Source organism: Macrobrachium nipponense, chromosome 25, assembly GCF_015104395.2.
Source record: "Macrobrachium nipponense isolate FS-2020 chromosome 25, ASM1510439v2, whole genome shotgun sequence".
NCBI classification, from domain to species: domain Eukaryota; kingdom Metazoa; phylum Arthropoda; class Malacostraca; order Decapoda; family Palaemonidae; genus Macrobrachium; species Macrobrachium nipponense.
Window position 1 is genome coordinate 33173595 of NC_087214.1, and position 24957 is coordinate 33198551.

General features: G+C 46.4%; 1 protein-coding gene across 1 annotated transcript in view; it reads left to right on the forward strand.

Moving 5' to 3' along the window:
- Positions 1 to 24957, forward strand: part of LOC135199327 (prolyl endopeptidase-like) — a 119509-nt gene that overhangs the window by 19126 nt on the left and 75426 nt on the right. Inside the window, exons 5-6 of the mRNA XM_064227262.1 lie at positions 4051 to 4228; positions 5317 to 5409. Of these exons, the coding sequence (XP_064083332.1) occupies positions 4051 to 4228; positions 5317 to 5409 (271 nt within the window). The remainder of the gene's footprint in view (positions 1 to 4050; positions 4229 to 5316; positions 5410 to 24957) is intronic.

Here is a 24957-nt window from a genome sequence, read left to right on the forward strand (position 1 = left end):
CTCGGGGTTTTCGAGTATTTCCTTCGCAAGAGAGAATCGTGAGAGGCTTGGAAAAGTCTCTCTCTTCTTAGGGAAAGAACGGACTTCGGCGAGGGAATGGTTAAGCCTGCTAGGCACCCTTTTGCCTCGCTCGAACAGTTCTTTCCTCTAGGAAGACTACATCTTCGCCCTCTTCAGTTTTTCCTAAGGAGATCTTGGAACTGGAAGACGGGACTTCTCTCCGACAGTTTTCTCCTTCCAATGGAGATGAAACCACACCTGCAATGGTGGTTGTCCCCTCTAAAAGAGAACAAGGGAATTTCTCTGGAAGTTCCGAACCCAAGCCGAGTGTTGTATTCCGACGCATCGGAGAAGGGTTGGGGAGCAACACTAGGACCGAGAGAAGTGTCAGGCACCTGGAAGGCAGCACAGGTGTCCTGGCACATAAATTGCAAAGAACTTCTAGCAGTTCACTTGGCGCTAAAGTTCTTCGAACCCTTTGTGACGAACAGTGTGGTCCAAGTGAATGTGGACAACACTACAGCCCTGTCCTACATTCGGAAGCAAGGAGGAACGCACTCAGTGTCGCTTTACGAGATAGCAAGAGATCTGCTAATTTGGGCCTCACAAAGAAACATCTCCCTCCTGACAAGATTTGTTCAGGGGACGAGAAACGTCAGGGCGGACAGACTGAGCAGGAGAAGCCAGGTCCTTCACACAGAATGGACTCTTCATTCAGAGGTGTGTCAGAGTCTTTGGGATCTTTGGGGCACTCCTCACGTAGATCTGTTCGCCACATTCCTTTCCAAAAGGCTGGAAGTCTTTTGTTCAGTGGTGGAAGACCCAAGAGCTCTCGTGGTCGACGCCTTCCTGCTGGACTGGTCTCATGTGGACGTGTACGCTTTCCCCCTTTCAAAATCCTGGGACAAGTGTTGAGAAAGTTCGTAGCGTCCAATGGGACAAGGATGACCCTGATAGCCCCGTTTTGGCCAGCACAAGATTGGTTTGCAGAGGTGCTGGAGTGGACAGTAGACTTCCCAAGATCCCTTCCAAAAAGGATGGATCTTCTCAGACAGCCACACTTCGAGAGGTTTCATCAAAACCTCCCCGCTCTCGCTCTGACTGCCTTTCGACTATCGAAAGACTTGTCAGAGCGAGGGGGTTTTCTCGCGAAGCTGCAAGCGCTATCACTAGAGCCCGCAGAGCTTCCACTAGACGAGTCTATCAGTCGAAGTGGGAGGTATTCAGAAGGTGGTGTAAGTCTAAGAAGTCCTCCTCCAGTACCTCTATAACCGAAACTCCGCCGATTTCCTTTTGTTCTTGAGAGAGGTCTCTCATTTGTCTGTATCGACGATCAAAGGATACAGGAGCATGCTGTCGGCAGTATTTAGAAACAGAGGCCTAGACATTGCTGAGAATAAAGATCTGCACGATTTGATTAGATCGTTTGAAACGACAAAATCGAAGGAACTAACTCCTCCCAGCTGGAACCTGGACGTAGTTCTCAAGTTCCTTTCGTCTGACAGATTTGAGCCTCTCCCCACGTAGCTTCGTTCAGGGATATAACAAGAAAATGCTTGTTTCTCCTATCTTTGGCGACAGCCAAAAGAGTTGGCGAAACTTCATGCCCTAGAAGATGAAGTCGGCTTTAACAAAGACTCGGCCTTTTGCTCGTTTAGAACTCTTTTTCTAGCGAAGAATGAAAATCCATCGAATCCCTGGCCCAAGAGATTCGAGATCAAAGGCTTATCGAGTCTAGTAGGGAGAGAAACAGAGAGGTCTCTTTGCCCGGTAAGAGCCTTGAAGTTCTTCTTACAAAGAAAGAAACAAATGGGAGGCTCTAGACAAAGTCTTTGTGTTCGATTAAGGACCCCACAAGAATCATGTCTAAGAACGCATTAGCTTTCTTCATTAGGAGCGTCATTACGGATGCTCACAAGTTCTGTCCTGACGACTCTTTTCCGCTTTTAAGAGTAAAAGCCCATGAAGTTAGAGCAGTGGCGACGTCTCTCTCTTTTCAGAAGAATAGTCATTAAAGAAAATCATTGACACGACATATTGGAGGTGCAATTCAGTTTTTTTGTTGCATCTCACTATCTTAAAGACGTTCGCGTGACCTACGAGAAATGTTTTTTCTCTGGGACCTTTTGTATCGGCGGATACAATACTGGGTACGGGAGCAAACACCAATCCTTAAATTTGTACCATACCTTCTACTAGATATGTTTCTAGATTTCTGCTGACAAAGAGGGCTCGGTGCTGCACTGGCGGCCAGTCACTGTTGTTCAGTAAGGAACTCTTGTGATATCTTTTAGGGGAGGTATTAAAATTTTTTTTTTTTTTTTGAGAATTTTTGTATAAATGAGTTTTTTCGTTCGAGTTATGGGTTGTTTGTTATGAGTTCGGGGATGAACTCAGAGCAATTCTATATACTAACATGGTGGTTAGGATCAGGTGGTCGGGATTGTTATGCTCCTTCACAAGGTGTGTTGTCATAGAAGTGGTCCAGTACCCATTGACAAAGTCCTTTTAGGCTCTGCCGAGTAAGCGGTTCTTTATACCCATCGACAGACCCACAAGAACTCTAGCCATAGATCTAATATCTCGCTAAAGTCTTGAGGTGATGCAGACTACCGGGCTACAGCCACGAAGTCTACCACCTATCAGGTAGGAACCAGGTTTTTTTTCTTTTATACCTACAACATATGTTGTTTACCTGTCTATTCCATATTAGCTGTCTCTGACCCTCCACCAAAGGGTGCCAATCAGCTATGTATAATCTGACAGGTAAGTTCATTGTATGAAAATGATATTGTTATAATACAATAAAGTTTCATACATACTTACCTGGCAGATATATACGATTAATGGCCCACCCAGCCTCCCCGCAGGAGACAGGTGGAAGAGAGAAAATATGATAGAAAACGGGAATGGTTCCTAGTCCTGCCGCCCAGGGCAGGCAGGTAGATCACCTGGCGCGAAATTTGAATTTCTGTCGGGGACGACGGAGTCTTAGCTATGTATATATCTGCCAGGTAAGTATGTATGAAACTTTATTGTATTATAACAATATCATTTTACTTGCATTTGTTCTACTTATTTATTCATATATTAATTTATTTTTTCATGTCTAATCATTGATCTCTTCTTTCTGTATTTCCTTTTGCCTTCTGTTACGTGTTTTGAATGACCACCATATTCTTTGGAAGCTTCAATTTCAAGTCAAGGGCCTATATGGGCCTGTTCCATATGAATGGGGTTCTTCTTCAATAATAATTCTTACTTTATTGGCTTTCATTAAGTTGACACTTAACTCTCATCTTTCACAAGCACCTCTGGCAGAGGTACTGATATCTGCTGTTGAAGAAAAGCTTACAGAGTGCCTTTCATGGCACACTGTATATGGTGGTAGTTCTTGGTAGAGCATGAGTTGGTATTTATTTATATATTTTTATCTTTGTTAGGCTCCAGTTTTCACCAGTGCTTGAGAAATTCAGTATTCATTTAAGTCTAATTTTCACTGTACGTTCTTAAGAATAGATCCATAGGACAAGCTTTATGAAAGAACCACTCATTTCCTTCTGCTCTTGATTTTTAATTTACTCTTTTCCTTCTGACTGTCAAACTACTGTATCTTGTTCATTTGTTTGTAAAAAAAAAATAGTAAACCAAACCAATGAACTACAAAATCGTACCTTTTGAAATTCGAACTTCCAAAGAATATGGTGTTAGTCTGATACAGCAATAGCATAATTATGTTTCCTGAGAGATTAGTGCTTCACAAAAACTACAATTGGTTAGGCTGAAAATGTTGATTCAAATCAATTATCTTGATGGACTTGAGTGCAGATTTTGTCATTCACTGATGAATTCTCGTAAAATATGTTCTGATATTAGTGTGGCATTAGATTCTTTGTTGAAGAAAAGTTAGTCATTAGGGATGGCCACCAAGTGCCTCTATGTTTAACAGATTTGCCCAGTTCTTAGGCTGGGGATTTTCTCATCTGTATGTCTGTTTTTGGCATTGTTGACTGAATACAATAATAATCCCATGTATTGTTCTCATTGCAGTGTTATGTATGTTCAAGACTCCTTAGATAGTGAAGCTAGAGTATTCCTAGATCCCAACAAGCTCTCTGAAGATGGGACCATTGCAATTTCAGGCTCAGCATTCAGTGAAGATGGAGAGATCTATGCTTATGGTCTGAGTAGTAGTGGCTCTGATTGGATATCCATTCATTTCAAGAAGGTATTGTTAACTGAAGATGTACTTTTGCCATTATAGGAGTTTCTTCATTGCCTTAACAGTTTTACACGGAAGTCACGTATAGCCGTTGATCCCGTTGCTGAATAACTACTGGTTCCATGCGATGTAAAAACACCATACAAACAAACAAACAAATTGGTATGAAGAGTGTGTAAAATGTATGAGAATATTTGACATTCAATAAGTATTTAAATAATGATTGTTTAACATGTATTACTTGAGATTTTAGAACTTGGCCGATTTTTTGGCTGTCCTCATTATGGAAATTGATCAGAGACTCATATAGAATTATACAAGTTATGGACAACTGAATACCTTCAAAATGGATGAATGGTAAAAGAAATGTATCATTATGACAGGTCTGTTGTCACTTAACTTTTATCATGTGTCGTGTACCAAATACTGTATTTTGTTATTGAATAAAACATATCAGATATTAAAATACACTAAAAGCAAGTATGATGCATTGAGTAAATGGTCTTTTAATACAGAAAAATAAAGTATGAATACACCTAATAAAAGTATCCGAGACAGTTGAATCACTATGTTTAGCACATCCAGTCTTCGGATTCAGCCATATACTTATGGTTTAAAAAAAAAATTGAAGTAAATTTATATTCCTAAACCACTGATTTCATAACACTTAAATAGTGTGTGAATGTTTGTGATTATATGGGCTAGCAACTGCACATGAATGTAGTGAAGCTTAGGCTACCTATGTACTGCAAACTTAGGTTTGGCGAAGCCAGTTTGGGCACACAGTTTTGCTAAAAAAGTATATCTAGCACATATAACCATGTAATAATGCACAATTTTTTTTTTAGTACCGGTTGGTATGTTTGTTAGATAACTTGTATGAAATGAAATTGGTTGAAAGTAGTGAGCGTATGTATTATAAAATTGATTTCGTTAATGCAGACAATCAGCAAATGTAGATTAAGTCTCTAGGTCTCACTGTTTAGTCTGGATTATTGAGGTTTTACTGTATGCCTAGTCGAAAAAAATTTCTCAACAGTTAACAGATCATGATTAGTGTCTGAGAGCGTATACTACTCTTGTTTTATTTACAGGTGGCTAGTGGCGAAGATTATCCAGAAGTTCTAGAAAAAGTTAAGTTCTCCAGTATATCTTGGACCCATGACAACAAAGGAATCTTCTATGGGGTAAATAGAATGAGTTATTTTTTTTTAAACGCTTAGACATTTTTTGTTGTCAAGAAACTTTTTGGAAATGCATAAAAATGAGCTTTATAATTCTCTTCACTTTTACCAAAGGTGGTTGGATCACCACAACTTGTACTCCTCCAGGAGGCTGTTGTTAGAAACATTCAGTTTCCTCAAAGATGTGAATAAGGAAAATTAAAAGCTTTTTATTTACTCGAGTTGTAAACTCATCCTATGTTTGTGAATAGTACCATAACTTTCCAACCCCAGGATGACATTATTTAAATGCAAGCACTCTATTCTCAATTCATTACGTATCATAATGTGTTGGAGTAGATTTGTTCATGCATCCCACCTCCTGTCAATGTGGGAATCAGCTATGTAATTACTTGATAATTTTGTACATGCAACTTCCCCGGCAGATATATACTTAGCTATAGTCTCTGACATCCCGACAGAATTCAAAACTCGCGGCACACGCGACATGGTAGGTCAGGTGACCAGCCCACTCCCGCCGCTGGGTGGCGGGAATAGGTAACCATTCCCACCCTTTTGGCCGTTTTCTAACCAGAATTTTTTCTGTCGCCGGTAGCAACAACATCGTTGTTGGTACCTCCTGCATTGGAATTCTTTTCTCGTTGGCCGAGGATTATCTATCTGTCTTTTGGTGATGTACTTTGATCTTTGGTTTTTGGCATACGCTTATCGTGGACCGTTTTTGGATTTTGATTTGGATTCTCTTTAAAATGTCTGACGTGGGCACCTGTATTTAGGGTGTGCGAAAGAGGAATGTAAGGTGAGGCTACCGAAAGCATCGGTGGATCCTCACACAGTCTTTAAAAAATGTAGGGGGGAATGATTGTTCTGCGACTAACACCTGTCTGGAATGTGAGAGCTTAACGGAAGTGGAATGGAAGACCTTGGCTTCTTATGTAAGGAAACTTGAGAAAGATAGAGTTATGAGGGCTTCCATCAGAAGCTCAAGTAGATCCTGCTCTAATGAACAGGAAGTAGCTCCTAACTTTTCTAGTAATTCACCTGCTCATAGTTTGGTTTCAGCCCCTTCCCCCAGCAGCGAACCTGTAGATGCGTCTACGGAAATGGCTGCAATGAGAGCCTCAATAATCAGCTTGAAATCGCAACTGCAAGCAATGAAGGAAACAGGTAAGCGCAGTGATGTGTGCAGTGATTTGTGCAGTGTCCCCCAGTGAAGTGGAGGGGGCGTCTGACCGACTCCGCATTGCTCCTAGGCCTAGACCTCTTTCAGACTCCCATGACCAAGGGAGGAAGGAATGTCGAAAGCCGCAAGGGGGATGTAGAGTATTCCCAACGGTCAGGACGTCCCTTCGGCAGATCCTGTAGCCGCTTCCCAGGCTGCCAAGGACAGCTACTGCAAAAAGCGTCCATCAGGAAGTGCTTTTTCGGACTCAGACTCTTTGTCTCCCAGAAGAGGATGGAGTTCTTCCGCTAAGTCGCGTCCTCTTAAGAGATCCTGGAAGACGCCAGCAAGCGAAGCGTTGTGTTCCAGTCCTGAGCCTTTTCCGGAGTATTCGCCTGCTCGTAAGAAGAGAGCTATGAGATCTCCTGACTCTTCTCCGGAAGACTTATCACACAAGACGAAGGAAGTCTTGGTAGGACTCCAACAGCAGTTGTCTGCCTTAGTGGGAGTTCTTTCTGAAGGCTCTTCTAGGAAGAAAGACATTTCTCTTCCCATCAAGAGTTCTGTTAGGAGAGCCTCAGAGAGTAAGCGTCCTGGCTTTAGCAGACGCTCCTCGCCTGAAAGGTTTTCGTCCCCAGCGAGACCTTCTTCAGTCGCATATGACAGGAATCGGAAACTCCCTACGAGCAAGAGTTCTCCCCGAGTTTTGTGCTAGAGACGATTTTGCCTCTCATGGCAAGCATCAGGAGCCTGATGCGTGGATTCTCGTGAGAGAATTAGTTCGACTAAGAGCTCCGGGAGAGAAGAAAGCCCCTCTCTATTCAGAGCTCCGCAGAAGGAAGGAGCGTTGTTCGTTCGTCCTTTTACATTTTGCCGAAGGAACAAACCCTCTCCATCTGGGAAGTACCCAGGAATCAGGAGTCCTGTAGGATCTTCTAAATATCCTTCTAAGGACGCAAGAGTTTCGCCGAATAGGCGCCGAAACTTAGACAAGTTTTCTTCACCTCCCAGGAGGGATAGGAGAGATTCTAGCGCCTCTCCGGATGGACGCAAAGGGAAAAGGAGTTATTCGCCTGCTAGACGCAGTCACCAGGACGCAAACGTCTCCCCTCATGGACGACGGGAACAAAGGGTTCTCCTTTCTCCTCGCAGGCGCATTTCGCCTTCCAGGCGTCCTCATCAGGACGCAAATGCCTCTCCTTCTTGGACCGCAGGCAGCCTCACCAGGACGCAAGCGCCTCGCCTTCTTGGCCCAGGCGCGCTCACCAGGAAGGTTCTTTCTTTTCGCCAGGCAGTTCCCCTTTGCCTCTCTTCCTCACAGGCGCCTGATTCAGGACGCAAGCGCCTCTCCTAGCAGACGCAAGGAGCAGAGCAGAAGCCCGAGTATAGGGAAACTCCAGGACTCGTGCAGGAAGGAGGATAGGAGTAAGGACGAAAGGAAAAGGCTTCTTTCGACGGATCGGTCTCCTGTAAAGGAAAAGCCCTCTTCTCCTGCATCTCTTTTGGAAGAAGTTTTCGGATGAAGAGTATATCCAGGAAGATGCAGGAGTTTCGGACTATAAGAGACTTGCTTCTCTTTTGCTGCAGGTGTTTGGAGACTCGCTACGCCAGTCGGATCCCTTCTCCTGGGATCGTTATTATCCAGTACGAATAATGTCGAAGGCCTCCTCCTTCGTTAAGATGACCCCTACTTCTTTCTATGAGAAAGTCTCTGAGAGTCTCGAGAGCTGGCTCAGATCTAAGAAGGAAGCGGGGAAGACAGTATTTTCTTGTCCTCCCTCTAAGCTGACAGGGAAAACCAGGTATGTGGTATGACACCAAGGAGCCAATGGGCCTGGGTCTCCCTTCGTTCCTCTGATGCAGATTTTTCCGCTCTTGTAGATGCGTCTAGAAGACGCTCTCTACACTCTGCAAAAGCCTCTTGGGGAATGTGTGAGGTGGATCTCTCATCAGGGCCTCTTCAAGACTCTCGAAGTCTTTAACTTTATGGACTGGGCTTTGGGAGCTTTAGCCAAGAAGTCTCAAGAACCAGACTTCGTTACCATGGAAGAGTTGGGCAGTGTATTAACCTGCCTAGACAAGGCGGTTATGGATGGCTCCAATGAAGTGGCATCCCTTTTTGGATCCTGTATATTGAAGAAGAGGGCAGTGTTTAGCTCCTTCTTAACAAAATCTGTTTCTCCTCTGCAGAGATCCTCCCTTTTATACGCGCCCCTCTCTAGTCACCTTTTTCCCCTCAGGACATAGTGAGGGACATTTCAAAGACTTTTTTCAGAAAAGGCCACACAGGACCTGCTGGCCCAGTCAGGCTAAGAGGCTAAAACCTGCTGTTCAGGTTGCGAAAAAGGAGAAAGTTCCCTTCCAGCAGCCCTTTCGGGGAAGGTCTGCACCAAGAATCTTCTCTTAGAAGTAGACGACCGGAGAAGAGAGGAAGGTCTTCTCGAAGGCCGTTCGTCAAGACCCAGTGAGACTGTGGTCCTCCAGACAAAAGTGGGTGCCAGGCTTCTAGACTTTTACGAACCTTGGGCACAGAAAGGTGCCGATGCCTGGTCCCTATCCATCCTAAAGAAAGGATATTTAATCCCCTTCAGGGAAAAACCTCCCTTAACTTAACTACAACTCCAAGGGAGTTAACAGCCAAACTACAAGGATTCTGTCAAGAAACAAGCCCTTCTACATCTCGTGGAGCAGATGCTTTACAAGGAAGCCATAGAGGAAGTAAAAGATCTCTCTTCCCAGGGTTTTACAATCGCCTGTTCTTGGTTGTTCCGAAAAAGCTCGGAGGTTGTTGGAGGCCCAGTTCTGGACGTGAGCGCCCTGAACGTGTTCGTAGCAAAGAGGAAGTTCACAATGGAGACGACAGCTCGGTGTTAGCAGCCCAACCTGCGTCCAGGGGACTGGATGGTATTCCCTGGACCTGCAGGATGCTTATTTCCACGTGTCAATACACGTCTTCCAGGAAATACCTCAGATTTATGGCTCAAGGAAGAGTATTTCAATTTCGGGCCCTATGCTTCGGACTATCAACAGCCCCCCAAGTATTCACGGGACTAATGAAAATGTGGCTCACTGGCTTCACCTCGAAGGGATTCGAATATCCTTGTATCTAGACGACTGGCTGATACGAGCACAGTCGCGAGTCAGATGTCTGGAGGACTTAAACTGACACTGGAGTTAACACAGTCCTTGGGACTGTTGGTAAACCCTCGAGAAATCCCAGATGATTCCCCAGCAGAACATTGTTTATCTGGGATTCGGATGGATTCTCGGGGTTTTCATGTGTTTCCATCACAGGAAAGACAGAACCGCTGCTTGGAAAAAGTAGCAACCTTCCTAGAGAAAGAACAATGTTCCGCGAGGGAATGGATGAGTCTTCTGGGGACCCTTTCCTCGTTGGAACAGTTTCCAATTTCTCTAGGAAGGCTTCACCTAAGGCCGTTACAGTTCTATCTAAGAGAACTTGGGATCAGAAATCTCAAAATCTGTCCGATTCCTTCCAGATCACGAAGGAAATAAAGGAGACCTGCGTTGGTGGATGAATCCGTGCAGGATCAACGAAGGAGTATCCCTTCACGTTCCGAACCCTCGGCTAGTGTTGTATTCCGACGCCTCAGATGCGGGGTGAGGAGCCACTCTAGGGACGAGAGAAGTGTCAGGCACCTGGAGGGGGGAGAACAGGTGTCCTGGCACATCAATATGAAAGAATTAGCAGCGATTCACCTGTCTCTCATACACTTCGAGGCTCAGATCTCAGGTTCGGTCCTGCAGATCAATTCTGGACAACACAACAGCCCTAGCTTACATCAAGAAGCAAGGAGGGACGCACTCGTTCTCCCTTTACAAGAAAGCAAGAGAACTACTGCTTTGGGCAGAAGAGAGAAGAATCACTCTCCGGACGAGATTCATTCAAGGGGACAAAAATGTAAGAGCCGACCTTCTGAGCAGGAGAGACCAAGTACTGCCTACAGAATGGACGTTGCATCAGGAAGTATGCAACAGACTATGGAACCTCTGGGGGAGATCAAAATATAGATCTTTTTGCCACCCATTGGAACAACAGGCTGGAAAGTTACTGCTCCCCGATCGCCGACCCAACGGGCGATTTCGGTGGACGCCCTTCTCCTCGATTGGTCCGGAAATAGACGGGTTATGCTTTTCCTCCGTTCAAAATATTATTAGGAAGTGGTAAGAAGTTTGCAGCATCAGAGGGAGCCAAACTGACCCTCATAGCCCCGTTCTGGCCAGCGCAAAACTGGTACACAGAGGTACTGGGATGGATAGTAGACTTTCCGAGATCTCTCCCAAACAGGAGCGATCTTCTCAGACAAACCCCACTTCGACAGGTATCACAAAAGCCTGCCCGCTCTCGCTCTGACTGCCTTCAGACTATCGAAGGACTTGTCAGAACGAGCTTTTCTCGAGAAGTTGCGAAAGCGATCGCAAGAGCTAGAAGACCATCTACTATTCGAGTCTACCAGTCGAAGTGGGATGTGTTTCGCAGATGGTGTAGGACTCAGAAGATATCCTCTTCCAGTACCTCTGTGACAGATATAGCTGATTTCCTCCTTTACTTGAAGGAGAAATGTAATTTAGTAGTCTCTACAATTAAGGGCTATAAAAGTATGCTATCTTCAGTCTTCAGGCATAGAGGCCTTAATATTGGGGAAGACAAAGATTTGCATGACCTGATAAGATCCTTCGAGACGTCAAAGAACAGAGGGATTAGAGCACCTAGTTGGAACTTAGATGTGGTCCTAAAATACTTAATGACCTCAAAATTCGAACCTCCCTGTAAGGCTACGTTCAGAGATCGACAAGGAAGTCTTTATTCTTGGTCGCGCTAGCTTCAGCGAAAAGAGTAAGCGAACTACAAGCCTTAGAAAAATAATGTTGGCTTCAGGAACGACTCGGCGTTCTGTTCCTTCAAACCGATGTTTTTGGCGAAGAATGAAAACCCTTCGAAACCTTGGCCTCGAACATTCGAAGTAAAAGGACTTTCGTCTCTAGTAGGTACAGAGCGAGAAAAGGCTCTTTGCCCAGTGAGAAGCCTTAAGTTCTACTTAGAAAGGAAGAACGAACTAAAGGGGAGTAAGGAAAGTTTATGGTGCTCAGTTAGAGATCCCAGAAGGCAGATCTCTAAAAATGCTCAGGCGTTCTTCATCAGGGACGTAATCAAGGAAGCCCATTTAGCGTGTAAAGAAGAACAACTGGACCTCCTTAGAGTTAAAGCTCACGAGGTAAGAGCAGTCGCTACCTCTTTGGCATTCCACAAGAACTTGTCGATACAGACTCTAGTGGAGTCAACCTTTTGGAGATGCAATTCGGTCTTTGCATCTCATTACTTGAGAGACATTCAAGTGACGTACGACAAGTGCTTTACTCTAGGAGCGTACGTATCTGCGGATTCGTTGCTGGGACAGGGAGCTGAACCCAATCCTTTTTAGTTTATTAGGTTAGGGTTTTTAATGGTGTTTGGTGCATTTTATTGGTCGATTGAAAGAGGGTGCAGGAGTTGACCCCTTTCAAATCGTAGTGCTAACATGTTAGTGTGGTCAGGTGATCGGGATTGGTCGTTATGCTCCTTGTATTGTCTTAAATACCTAAAGCTCTATCATGTAAGAGGGTTAGCCCCCGTTGGTATGATACAGGTCAAGGTTCTGCCATGTAAGTGGGTCAGCCCCCATTGGTACGATCCAAGAAAAGGCTCTGCCATGTAAGCGGGTAAGCCCCCATTGGTATGATCCGAAAGGGTTATCAGTCGCAGGTCTCATCCTCTCTGGAACTCTGATGGCAAGCAGACTCATAGACAGTATCAATGAAGTCTTCTTCCATATCAGGTAGGAAAACCAAGGTTGTTTTTGTTAATATACCTACAACGTATGTTGTTTCCCTGTTTTTATATTCAAAAATAATTAGTATGTAACTGTCTCTTGCCCTCCCCACCAAGGGTGTCAATCAGCTAAGTATATACTGCCGGGGAAGTTTTGCATGTACAAAAATGATATTGTTAGTTTACAATAAAGTTTGTACATACTTACCCGGCAGATATATACGATTTAATGGCCCCGCCCAGCCTCCCCTCAGGAGACAGGTGGAAGAGAAAAATTCTGGTTAGAAAACGGGAATGGTTCCTTTATTCCCGCCACCCCAGGCTGCGGGAGTGGGCTGGTCACCTGACCTACCTGTCGCGTGTGCCGCGAGTTTTTGAATTCTGTCGGGACGTCAGAGACTATAGCTAAGTATATATCTGCCGGGTAAGTATGTACAAAACTTTATTGTATACTAACAATATCATACTTACTTATATAAGAATTATATTTTTGTAATAAAATTAGAGTTGTTCCGAGCACGTTACACCAAACCTGAGGTTTCCTTTACATTAACGGAACTACTGTTTAGTGTTTCTGCATATAACGTAAAGATATGCAGCTAAATAAAAGATTTAATTTTTGTATATGTATATTCGTTATACAATATGTGCGCATGTATCACGTGGTACGTCACGTGCATGCCATGACGTCATCACAAGGAATGTAGGCCGTGAATGATTGGACCTGCGGCAGTCTTCTAGGAACAGCGAGTTAGTAACATTGAGTTGGATAGATTTTTGCGTTTATCACTGGTAGCAGAGCGTGGTTGGAGAGATCATAATGGCGTCAAGCAAGTGGCCACCTAAGTTCAGTGATGAAAGCGCATATGAAAGCTGGAAGAAGGACGTAGACATATGGTGTGAACTGACCGAACTGCCGAAGAGCAAACAAGCACTAGCTATACACCTGTCCTTGGAAGGGCGCGCCAGAGTGGCAACCTCGGAACTGGAGACAAGCGATCTAAAAAAGAAAATGGTGTGAAAACTATCATAGAAAAACTTGACAGTTTGTTTCTTGCTGAAAAAGGGGCGTCGGCAGTTTACGGCCTTTCAAGAGTTGTATAATCTCAGAAGATCAGAGAATACGGAAAATAAGGAAGTTCGTTCTGAGTTTGAGCACACATACTTTTAAGTTCAAGAAACAAGAAATGGAACTACCTGATCCCGTAATGGCGTTTATGCTTCTTGCATCATGTGGTTTAAGTGACAGTGAGCAGTAACTAGTGATGTCAGCAATCGCAGAGGTATCGTATGATAATATGAAATCTACGTTCTTAAACAGAGTGTTTTCTGGCAACATCGGAGAAAAAGATAGTAAGGGTGTGCAGGAATTAACAAAAACCAGTCACTGAGATAAAGGAGTGAGCCGGTCTTCATGACTAAGGACGAGGGTGGCAGTGCAGAAACACCAGAGAGTGCTCTGTATGTTAGGGGGTACCAGCGTGGAAGAGCCAGACAACGTGGTGAGGGTGGTGCAGTGAGAGGCCGTGGAGGATGGTCACATTCAGCAAGAGGACAATCACGGAGGAAACAAAACCCAATTGGTCCAGATGGCAAGGTGTCAAGGTGTGTAATATGTGATTCCCGATTCCCATTGGGCTCGTTACTGTCCAGATGCGTACGAAAATTCCGGAGGTTCGGAAGGCAACGAAAAAGGTGAAAAATCTTCGAAGCAAACAGTGAAAGTGTTCAACTTGTCCCTGTTTGTTGGGTACACAGGAAATGGCGATAAGGAAGGAAAAAACTTAATAAGCTTGTAGATGAGGCCAAGGGATGTGCGTTATTGGACTCAGGTTGCTCAACTACGGTGTGTGGAGTTGACTGGTTGAGTAATTTTGTTTGTGGTTTAAGCGATTATGAACGTAAAAAGATTGTGGGAAAATGAATCATCATCCACATTCACTTTTGTTTGCAAGTGGTAATACAGTGTCTTCCATCAAACGTGTTTGTCTTCCTTGCTCTATTGGCGGAATCAGCGCTACCGTAACTACAGACGTGGTGAGTTGTAACATACCACACTATTGTTGAGTAAACGCTCAATGAAGAAGGCTAAAATGATCATAACTTTGGAACAGATCAGGTAAATGTGTGTGGGAAATTGATTGATTTGAAGACATCGTCATCGGGTCATTATTTAATGCCGGTGTCAGCTTGACTAGGAGAGTGTTGCCAAACCATAGCGCTGGCAACACTGTGGGGAAGCGATGTGAGAACGGACTGCCTTTGAAACTACACAAACAGTTTGGCCATCCTACAGCTTCAAGGTTAATTAACTTGTGAAAGATGCTGGCATTAATAATTTGGAAATTAAAAAAGCCAGCATTGAAAAAGTAAACATAGAGTGTGAAGTGTGTCACAAGCTAAAGAAGGCCAGACCACGTCCTGTTGTGTGCATCCCCCATGGCGAGTAAGTTTAATGAAGCTATTGCAATGGATTTAAAGATTTGGGGAAAGAAATATTTGTTGGTGATCATAGACATGGCAACCAGGTACTGTGCTGCCACAGTCATTAGTGACAAGCGTGGAACAACCATTGTGAGTGAGTTATTTAAAAAGTGGATTAGTATTTTGGTGCACCGCAAAAAATTCTAACAGACAATGGCTGTGAATTCAATAATGATGATATGAGGGTGCTAGGAGAAACATTTAACATCAAGGTGATGACAACCTCTGCAGAGAGTCCATGGAGCAAATGGAGTGTGCGAGCGACAGAATGCTGTGATTGGCGACACTGTCAGGAAAATTATGGATGACAGTAAATGTAGCTTGGAAGTGGCTTTGGCATGGGCAATATCTGCAAGAAATGCGTTATCCAATCACTCAGGGTTCGCACCCAACCAGCTGTTTTCGGTCATAATCCTGGATTACCCAGTGTGTACACGAATAACCCACCAGCTTTAGAATTTAGTACATCAGAAATTGTGAGAGACAATTTAAATGCATTACACTTGGCTAGACAGGAGTTCATCAAATCAGAATCAAGTGAACGTTTGAGGAGAGCTTTGCGACCACATACGTGCAAGTGATGTCAATGAACTCGAAAATGGTGATGAAGTATTTTATAAAAGAAATGACAGCCCTGAACTGCAATGGCATGGCCCGGTATCGTTATTGGCAAGGATGAGAAGCAAGTTTTTGTGCGACACGGTGGTGTTTACGTAAGAGTACACGAGTGTAGGTTAGCGCATCCTCCCGCTAACAGCCCAATAGTGAAAGATATGTGTAGCGTTGCTCCAGAGACAGTGCAAGAGGAAAGAAAACAAGCGTCGTTTTCGTTACACCATGAGTTGTGTGAGGAAGACTCTGAGGATGAAGAGGTCTGTGAATAAGTCCGCAGAAGTGGAGATCGAAGAGGTGGATGCATCTGAATATGCAGAGAGTGAAAATATAGAAATAGCGACAGAAGCAGCATCAAAGGATACATCAAGGCTTTCAGTTGGTAAAAGGGTAAGAGGTATACACGTTGAAAGTGGTGAATTCAGGTCGGGTAAAATTGTCAGTCGAGCCGGTAAAGCTACTGGAAAATACAAGAACTGTTATAATTTAAAGTGTGGGACTATGATGGAAGTATCTCTTGGCGGATTTGAGTAAAGATTTAGTGATTTAGAGATTGTTGATGACAACACTGAGATGATGTTCTATTTAATTCGGATCAAGTCTTAAGTGCCAAGGAAACAGAAATTCAGAACTGGAAGGATAATGATGTCTATGAAGAGGTGAATAATGATGACAAGATGCACTATCAGTTCGATGGGTTATTACTGAAAAATTAAAAGGGGGAAAACCAGTGGTGAAAGCTCATTTAGTTGCGAGAGGTTTTGAAGAAGACAGCACAGATTTGAAAAAGATTCTCCTACGTGCTCCAAGGAGGCGGTGCGTTTTGGCTTTGTCACTGGCCGCTACACGTCACTTGGGACTGCCACACAATGGATATAAAAGCAGCATACCTGCAGGGGGACAAGATTGAAAGAATTGTACACCTGCGTCCTCCACCAGAGTTTGATGAAGGTAAGCTGTGGAGGTTAAAGAAGACTGTTTTACGGTTTGTGTGATGCCACTCGACAGTGGTATTTGAGTGTTAAAAATCTGCTGCTAAATCTGGGAGCTAAAGTGTGTACACTTGATCCGGCGCTGTTTTGGTTACGTGACGGCAAAGCTGAAGGAGTGGTGTGCATTCATGTTGATGATTTTTTTTGTGCAGGAACACCAGAGTTTAAGCGACAAGTGATTGATCAGTGAGAGAGCTTCACCATAGGGAGCTCAGAGACTAAGGCCTTCAAGTACGTTGGAATAAATGTTGTATCAAACAAGAATGGCAGCATAGCTCTTGACCAGTTTCAGTATGCAATGACCTTGAAACCAATACCTGGGTGAGTAGACAACGGGCTGCGGTGAAGTCTGCAGAGCTGTCTGACTCGGAGAAATCAGAGTATAGAGCTATGATTGGACAGTTAAGCTGGATTGCTACTCACACCAGACCTGACATTTCTTTGATTTGATGTGTGAGTTAAGTGGGTTACGTTGCAATCCAACAGTGTCAGATTTAATGCGACTCAACAAAGTCCATAGAGAGAGTAAAGACTGATAATGTTAAATTGTATATGCCAAGGATGAGGAATCTTGAAGAGTGTCACCTCGAGTGTTTTTCCGATGCCTCGTTTGCCAACTTAAAAGGAAATGGATCACAAGGAGGATTCGTGATTTTCTTACGGGATAATGATATGGAGAGATGTCCAGTATTCTGGCAAACAAGAAAAAATTAGAAGAGTGGTCAAGTCCACCCTATCAGCTGAAACAATGGCGCTTTTGGAATGTGCAGAGACTGCAGTATACCTGGCTAGAATTCTGTGCGAAATTTCTGGATGTAGGAGCATGAAAATAAAATTTGTTCCGACACGGCATACAACCTTCGGTCCTTTTACAATAGGAAGGTACTAGCGGCAGCTGGATAGGTCGTAAGCTTTCGAACAAGGGGTTCGGTAGTTAACTGCTTGTCCGACAGGCGCGCGCGTTGCGCGCGACTGGTAGGTAAACAAACCACTTTTGCTTTCGGCCTGCTGGCGTGGGTGGACGTGTATCATCGCTCTCTGCCCGCTTCATCTCGTCGTTTGCTTTCGCATGATTGTGTTTTTCTTTTTCTATGTATCTAGTGAAACTGAATTGTAAGTACAATCATTTCATTAAATTCAATTGTGAATTAAAGGATCTTGGTTCACAACGCCTCCGATTACCCGATGCCGGGACTGAAGGGCGTAATTGCGGGAATTCATTTTCCCAGAATGATCCTCGTATTGTGATGCTCGTGCCGAGGGCGGGAGCGCTCGCTCCGAGCGTATATTGGGGTTGGGTTGGAAATGTGTTAGATGAAAATCGTAAGTAAGTGCTCTTTTTCATTTATAATTTTTTGACCTGTATGCCCGTTGCCGAACGAATGCGCTCGACACGGAAACTTATTCAGTATGAAAGTGGAATCGCAAGTACAGTATTCTTTTTCATTTTCATATATTATTTTTTATTGTAGCAATACTCATTTTGGATCAGTTTCCGAGCTTGTTTCCCCCTTGGAGATTGATCCTTCCCCCTTTTTAATTTGAATGAAGTGAAATCGCAAGTGCAGTTCTTTTTCATTTTCATTTTTTTTATTGAGATTGCATTGTTGACTGGGATCAATGTTCCGCTATTCACGGGAATTGATCCTTCCCCTTTTTTTTTTTTTTTTGTTTTTTTTTTTTTTTTGTATGAAGTGAAATCGCAAGCGCCAGTAGTCTTTTCATTTTCATCTATTTGTTGATTGCATCATTTCATTATGGATCAAGGTTTCCAGAAACCTTGATCCATAAAGGTAAGGAATGAAACCTTTCACCCTTGCGCTCGTTACCGAGGGCGCAAATGCGCTCGATCCGAGCCCTTATTTCATTGTGAAGTGAATCGTTTTGCAAGATGCATTTTCATTGTTGTTTCCTTATTATTGATTGCATCAATTTTATTTGGTTCAAGTTCCGCTCAGTCAGGGAATTGATCCTTATGCCTTGTATTCGTGCCGATGGCACGATTGCTCTAGGGCTCTTATTTTGTTGTTGGGTACATGGGGACTGTGCGGGGGTGGGGAACGAGACCCCCCCGCTCAGTTCCCACAGATGGCTCTTCCCCTTGGGGGGGGGGAGGTTATCGGCGTTCTTCTCCTCGCCCGATCCGTCGAGCGCGGGGGAGGGCGCTCGGTGCCCGATGTACAATTGTATTAGGGGTCTTCCACTCGTTCGGGAGGGATCAAACCCCCGCACGAGGGGATTTCCCCCCCATTAATCGCTACTACTATTATTTCCGCAGGTGCTACTGCCACGAGGGTGGACCTTGGTGAGGTATGGGCGTCCTTCCAATTGCAGAGCGTGCTGGTGTCCAGGGGCTGCGGTTCTATGTCTGGGCCTACTGCGGTCACCCATGGAGTGGTGACCACGCAACCAGGTGACGACGTCCCTCCTCACCTGGTGTACTCGTCCGCCTCCACGTGGGTAACAGTCTTGCCTACAGCCGCTGTGAAGTGCCGTTCGCCGTACCGAGAGGGGGGCGTGCCGCCGCCGCTCGTGGTTGCCGCGCTGCAGCGACCACACTTCCGCTGCCCTAGAACTCGCCCCTAGGACCTGCCGCCGGTACCAGGATGTTGCTGGCGGCTGCTCCACTTCCTGTGTTTCCGGTGCTGCCTGCCGTACCTGCCGATTCTGGGCTGACTGTCCATGCAGTTGCTGCGCTGGCTGGCCCTGCCGTTGCTGCGCTGCTGTTCCTGGCCGTTGCTTGCGTCTGGCTGTCCCTACCGATGATGTGCTGGCCAGTGCCTGCTGTTCCGGGATGCCCATACCATGCTGATGTCGTCCCTGTTCGTGGTGGTACTACCCCAGACTTTGGTCTGTCTGTACAGGTGCGTCCGGGCCCTGTGGCTTCGGCTACAGCAGCCCCGGCTCCGCCCTGGATAGCAGATCTTACGTCTGTCCTGAGGAAGCTGACGAAGAAGAGGAGGAAGGTTGTCGTGGTCGTCGTCTTCATCTTCTCATCGTCGTCGGCCGCCGCCTCTTCCCCTTCGACTTCTAAGGCTTTACAGCCGAGGAAGAAGAGGTCGCCTCCTCCCTCCTAAGAAGTCTCCCTCGGGAGCTTCTCGGGACCCGTCTCACCTCGGTGGGACGGGAGGGTTCCTTCCGCTGGTCCTCCTGCTCCTTCGGGAGCGGGGCCCGTCTCTTCTTCCGACAAGGAAGAAGACTACGGGGGGGGGGACCAGAGGGGTACCGGCTAACACCGGTACTTCATTCCTCCGCCTGGTGTCAGTGGTTCTGCCACTGCATCAGGGTCCGTCTCGGCCTCTCGTTCGCGGGAGGTACCGAGTGTACGGTCGCCTACCAGCGACCGTGCAGCCATGGAAACCACCAGACCTCTGAGTCCGCTCAGCGTCAGGTTCACGGCACGGGGCGGAAGACTGGGTGACAGCCGCTCATGCGACTCTCACCAGACCAGCTCTCACTCTCGCGGTGAACAGCTGGCTACCCGGGGACGATGACGGTCCACGACCGACCACGGGCTGAGGCTGGGAAGAGGTCCTCCCCGTTCGCCGGTGCCAGCCACGGCTGGAACCAGCGACGTGACGTGCCGTGAGGACAAGCACCGGTCTCACTGCGACAGTGGAGCTGCAGGTCGCCTGACCGTCGCTCTCACAGAGAGCGATCGGGACGGCAACCAGCACCAGCTCTTCTGACACTCGAGATCGGGGCCGCTGTGCTCAGGCCTCCCAGCCGTTCTCACAGCGAGACGGTTCGACCAGGCCTGCAGCTCGATCGTCACCGCGGGTTGACGATCGCCGTGCAGCCCTCCAAGCCTGCTGGTTCTGCCAGCGCGCGACGAGGGAGCGTCAGGTCTGCCTCTCCCCCCGTACCTTCAACCTCCTCGGGTTACACCGGGGGGAGGAGCGAGGTATTGAGGAGTGATCGTGAGGGGTGGCGCCCCTCATGATCCCACCACGACGCCGGACGTCGCCACGGTTTCACAGGTTCTTGGACCGGCCAGGACGTATGCGCAAGTGGATGGGGGAAGACCGGAGAAGGGCTGTCGCTGTTCCCCACCTTCTTAGGAGGAAGGTTCTCGGAATATGCTCTTGTTCGAAGGGCTTAACGGTCCCACTCTGCAAGATGCTGTGACTTTCCGAGATCCAGAGGACTTTGCCGAGGTTACGGCGCTGATTCGTCAGCACAATGACCTCGGGGAAGGATCGCCGCTCCCACCAGCAGAGCCACGTCTCGGCTCGAGTCGTTTTGGGGCCCGAGAGGGAACCCAAATCGACGGTGGGTCGGCCGCGATCGGAGCTTGCCGACTGTGTTGAACCAGGTAGTCTCTCGTCTCCGGACAAGAAGCTCTCTCAGTTCTGGACGGTTCGCAACAAGCTACTTCACCTCCTCTACTGCGACAGAGGCGTTTATACGTGTCTTCGGTACACCGTATTTAAATACCCCTTCGGTCCTCCTGAGGTTTCGACCTCGACGAGGACTGGAATGAGTCGGAGCGGTATCGGCTCTCTACTGTCAGGTGTCGATCAGGCCCCACCCAGACGACGTTCACAGTGGCGGCAGACACTTACCTACAGTATGAGTTCGTAACCCTCCTCGGGAAAACGTTTTCTCCTGACGATACGTTTTCCCAGGCTCTGAGAGGCCATCGCCGTAAGGCGATGGCTGCTCCTTTTTCTTCTCCAACTGCTAGATCCGCTGGGAAGGCGAGCCAGTATCCAATTCCTCCCCCATTCCCTCTCTCCTTACGGCTACGAGGGAAAGGGGAGGGATCCTACAGAGATTTCTCTGTAAGATCCCACGTTAGGGGCTGCGCTACCGGGGGGACCTTCGGGTCCTACCTGACGTAAGCCCCCGGTCATTGAGGGAGGGATCCTGCCCCTTTCTCGATTTCTACGGGAATCGAGAGGACCACCAGCCGATATCGTCTGACGAATTCGGTGGGGGGTTTCGCAGAGTGCTTAGAATTCTACGGAATTTCTAGCGCACTCAGAGTGTTCGAGTTTTTTACGATCTCCAAACACTCAGGCGAGACCACGGTCCAAAGTGAGCGAGAATCCCCACGATAATTGTTACACGATAATCGGGAACTCGCTTATGCTCGAATTCCTGTAATTTCTAGCATTTGGAAGAAGACCGCTGCTGAAAGAAATAGTATCTCACAGTAGCGCTTAACCTGGAATAGAGAAGAACGGACGGGAACTTCCAGTTTGGCTTGAACTATCGTCTTCGGTATTCTGTTCACCATTGAAGCTTTCCTTTGGGAAAGACTTCTCCTTTCACTCTCTTGAATAAGAGAACGAACGGCGGTCGATCTCCAATCCTTATTCTCATTCCTCGAGGGGAAAAGAATTTAGGATGGAGGTCGTGGTACAGAACCTACAAATATACTACTTTTATATTACCCTCGCGACATGATTCTGTAACAGTTGAATTGTCCGTGGGGTAGGCGCATACCGTAGTTAATCTACGGTTTGTGACCGAGACGATTGTATCTTAATTGAACTGCAACTCGGGGTTGCCTGCAACCTCCCAGCAGTTATCAGTTTCGATTTTAGATACTTGGTATTGTCATGACAACACCAAATCAGCTTTTGTATTTACCGAAATCCGTTTCGGTTAAATATAATTGCTCGAGCGTATTCTTTATGCTCGATGGTTCTAGCCGAACGTATTCCTTCGTGGAATAATGGATTACCTGGCAACTCAGGATGACGAGTCACCGAGAGCTACTGCGTATTGAACTGCCTGATAGCGGCTCAGTATCAGCTAGGTCTCGGAGATTCACGGTCGGTTACGTCTCTCTCTCCCCTGGTTGGATTGACTACCACCGAACCGTATCTCTGCCCAACAATCATGGACTTAGGTCTCTGATTAACGGGGATTCTCGCAATAATGAAGGACCATCTACTGCTGTGACGCTCGATTTCATCGCCTTCGACATTGCGAGAATTTTCAACAGAGATATCTCTTGGACTCTGTCATCTTTCTGTTTACCTGCATGGTAACAGAAGTCTGTACTAGTCAACGCTGCATCGCACTGCGATAATGCGAATGATTTTTGCAGACATCTGAGTTTGTCTTCAAAATATCTCGTATTCGTAGGTGTGCAATTTCATTGCTCGCCCGCCGAATTAACAGATATGTCAGAAGACATCGCCTACTCTCCGACCTGACAGCTCTACTTCCAAATGTTCAGCCCATGAGAAGCAGTTCTTCAGGCAGTAGTTTCCCTGTCTTCATTACTGGAAGCGCTCCGCTTTATTGCAACTACGATCCTCACCGGACAGCAATCAATAGCGGTTAGCGTTCTCAGTCTTTGTAGCACAGGTTCAGAATCTTGAGAATCCTTCTCTCGGTTCAGCTGTGAAGACGTAGGTTGCATTTTCTGTACACCTTCGTCTTCAACGTCACATAGTGGTTGTTTCTCCTTACCCGAGAATCAACTATACTATGAGATATCTTGCCATCAACCGGACCTCGGCCGGCCCCCCTCTCTAGAAGGCAATTGGACTTTCGCCTGTTGGGCACATGCCTTAAGAGAGTCATCACCTTGCCTTCTTGCATCGGTGACGAACAAATTATTTGTTTAGTCTCTTGGCATAACCCTGTTAAGGCGAAGGTCACGTGACTTGCTCGGGTGCTTGGACAACTTGCCTCCTACCGAACGCAGTCAGTAGGCAGCTGTCAGAGCGCCCAAGTCTGTTACGAACTTCGCTGTGGACTTAGTTCGGTTGTTCCATAACAATCTTTTCTTCGTCCTAACGGCTTGTCACAGTACCCATACCATCGACACCCACCATTGAGTGTCGGTGGCCTATCCACTACCGAGAACAACAACTTCGCTGCAGACGGATAGACCAGTATGGGTACAGGACATCACCGAAGTCGAGAAGAGGGATAGGTCATACGACAATTCCCTTCTTTTCCTCTGAGGTAATTGCATGACTTTGCCTGCGAAGTCAAGCTTCCAGGGGATGGGGATTCGTGACGCTCGATTTCGTACCGAATTCGTAGCGAAGACTCTGAACCCTTCGTTCCTGACGATCGGTTAGAGTCCTTCACAATCCCCTCCCTAATGGGCTTCAACGCCTTCGATGCGAAGGAGATGCTGCTTTGTCCTGTGCAAGCGCGACCTCGCTTTCTGAAGAAACTCGACATCCCCAGGCGGAGTGTTGAAGACTCTCGTCAGCACCAAGATGACCTAGAAGTACACTCCCTCGAGTTACACAAGAACTTCTCCGTGGCGCAGGCTGAAGGCAGGGGTCTGGTACAACCAGACCACTGGCACCTCCTTCTACCTTTTGGATATTGCCCACAGGTCCTTGGATCGTTTTCCTTAGGACCCGTGGTGGCTGCTCACGCTTGTCTAGCTAACCCAGACCCTAGCAGGCTGAACAGCATCGAGTCCTGGTGTGACTGTAAGAATAGATAAGTGAATGAGAGAGTGACTGGCTTCTCTTCCTATCTTTTTCTACCCCTCTACCTGTGGGTAGAGGGATACGGTCATCACCTTGCTGGATAAGGACGAGATGCCGGTGAGCTACTCGACAGAGCCCCATCCTATCCCTTTCACTAGGGATGGGAGCGAATATCCACCACTTCCTCCTACAAGGGGGGGGAAGTGGATGCCAACAAGAGACAAACCATAACGTTGTTGCCTCTTGCAAATAGGAACTTGTTCTTGTTTGCTGGTACGAAGAGACGCTTGCCTCTCTCTTAGTACTCGGTCAGAGGTCTGACCATTGATCCTGCGGTGCACACCCGATCAATCGGACAGAGGCTTGGATCCCTCCCTCGCTCTTACGACCAGGGAGGCTTCCAAGGTTGGGCGAACACCAGTCTGTTCACAAAAGACTCAGATTCCACCCAACAAAGTGAGTCTTCCTATTGTAAAAGGACCGAAGGTTTGTATGCCGTGTCGGAACAAATGACAATTTGTCCAAAATTGCATTTTTCCTAACTATACAAACCTGAGGTCCTTTTACACATAGCCCCACCTCATGCCACCCCTCACTCTGCAGTTTTTGCTTGGGCCAAAGCAAAAGTGATTTGTTTACCTACCAGTCGCGAGCGCGCGCGCCTGTCGGACAAGCAGTTAACTACCGAACCCTTGTTCGAAAGCTTACGACCTATCCAGCTGCCGCTAGTACCTTCCTATTGTAAAAGGGACCTCAGGTTTGTATAGTTAGGAAAAATGCAATTTTGGACAAATTGTCATGTTTCGTTGACAATAAAAGCCTCGTTGACGCTCTTCATTCCTACAAGAATGTGGAAGATAAGAGATTGAGAATTGACATAGCTGTTTTGTCGAGACATGCTAGAACGTGGTGAAATTACGGAAGTGGTCTGGGTAGATACATCACAGCAACTTGCTGATTGTCTGACAAAGAGAGTGGCGTCAGACCGAGCAGCTACGTGCTGCGGTCAGCAGAAGAATGAATGGAGACGACAGCAGTTTAAAACTCTCCATTCCA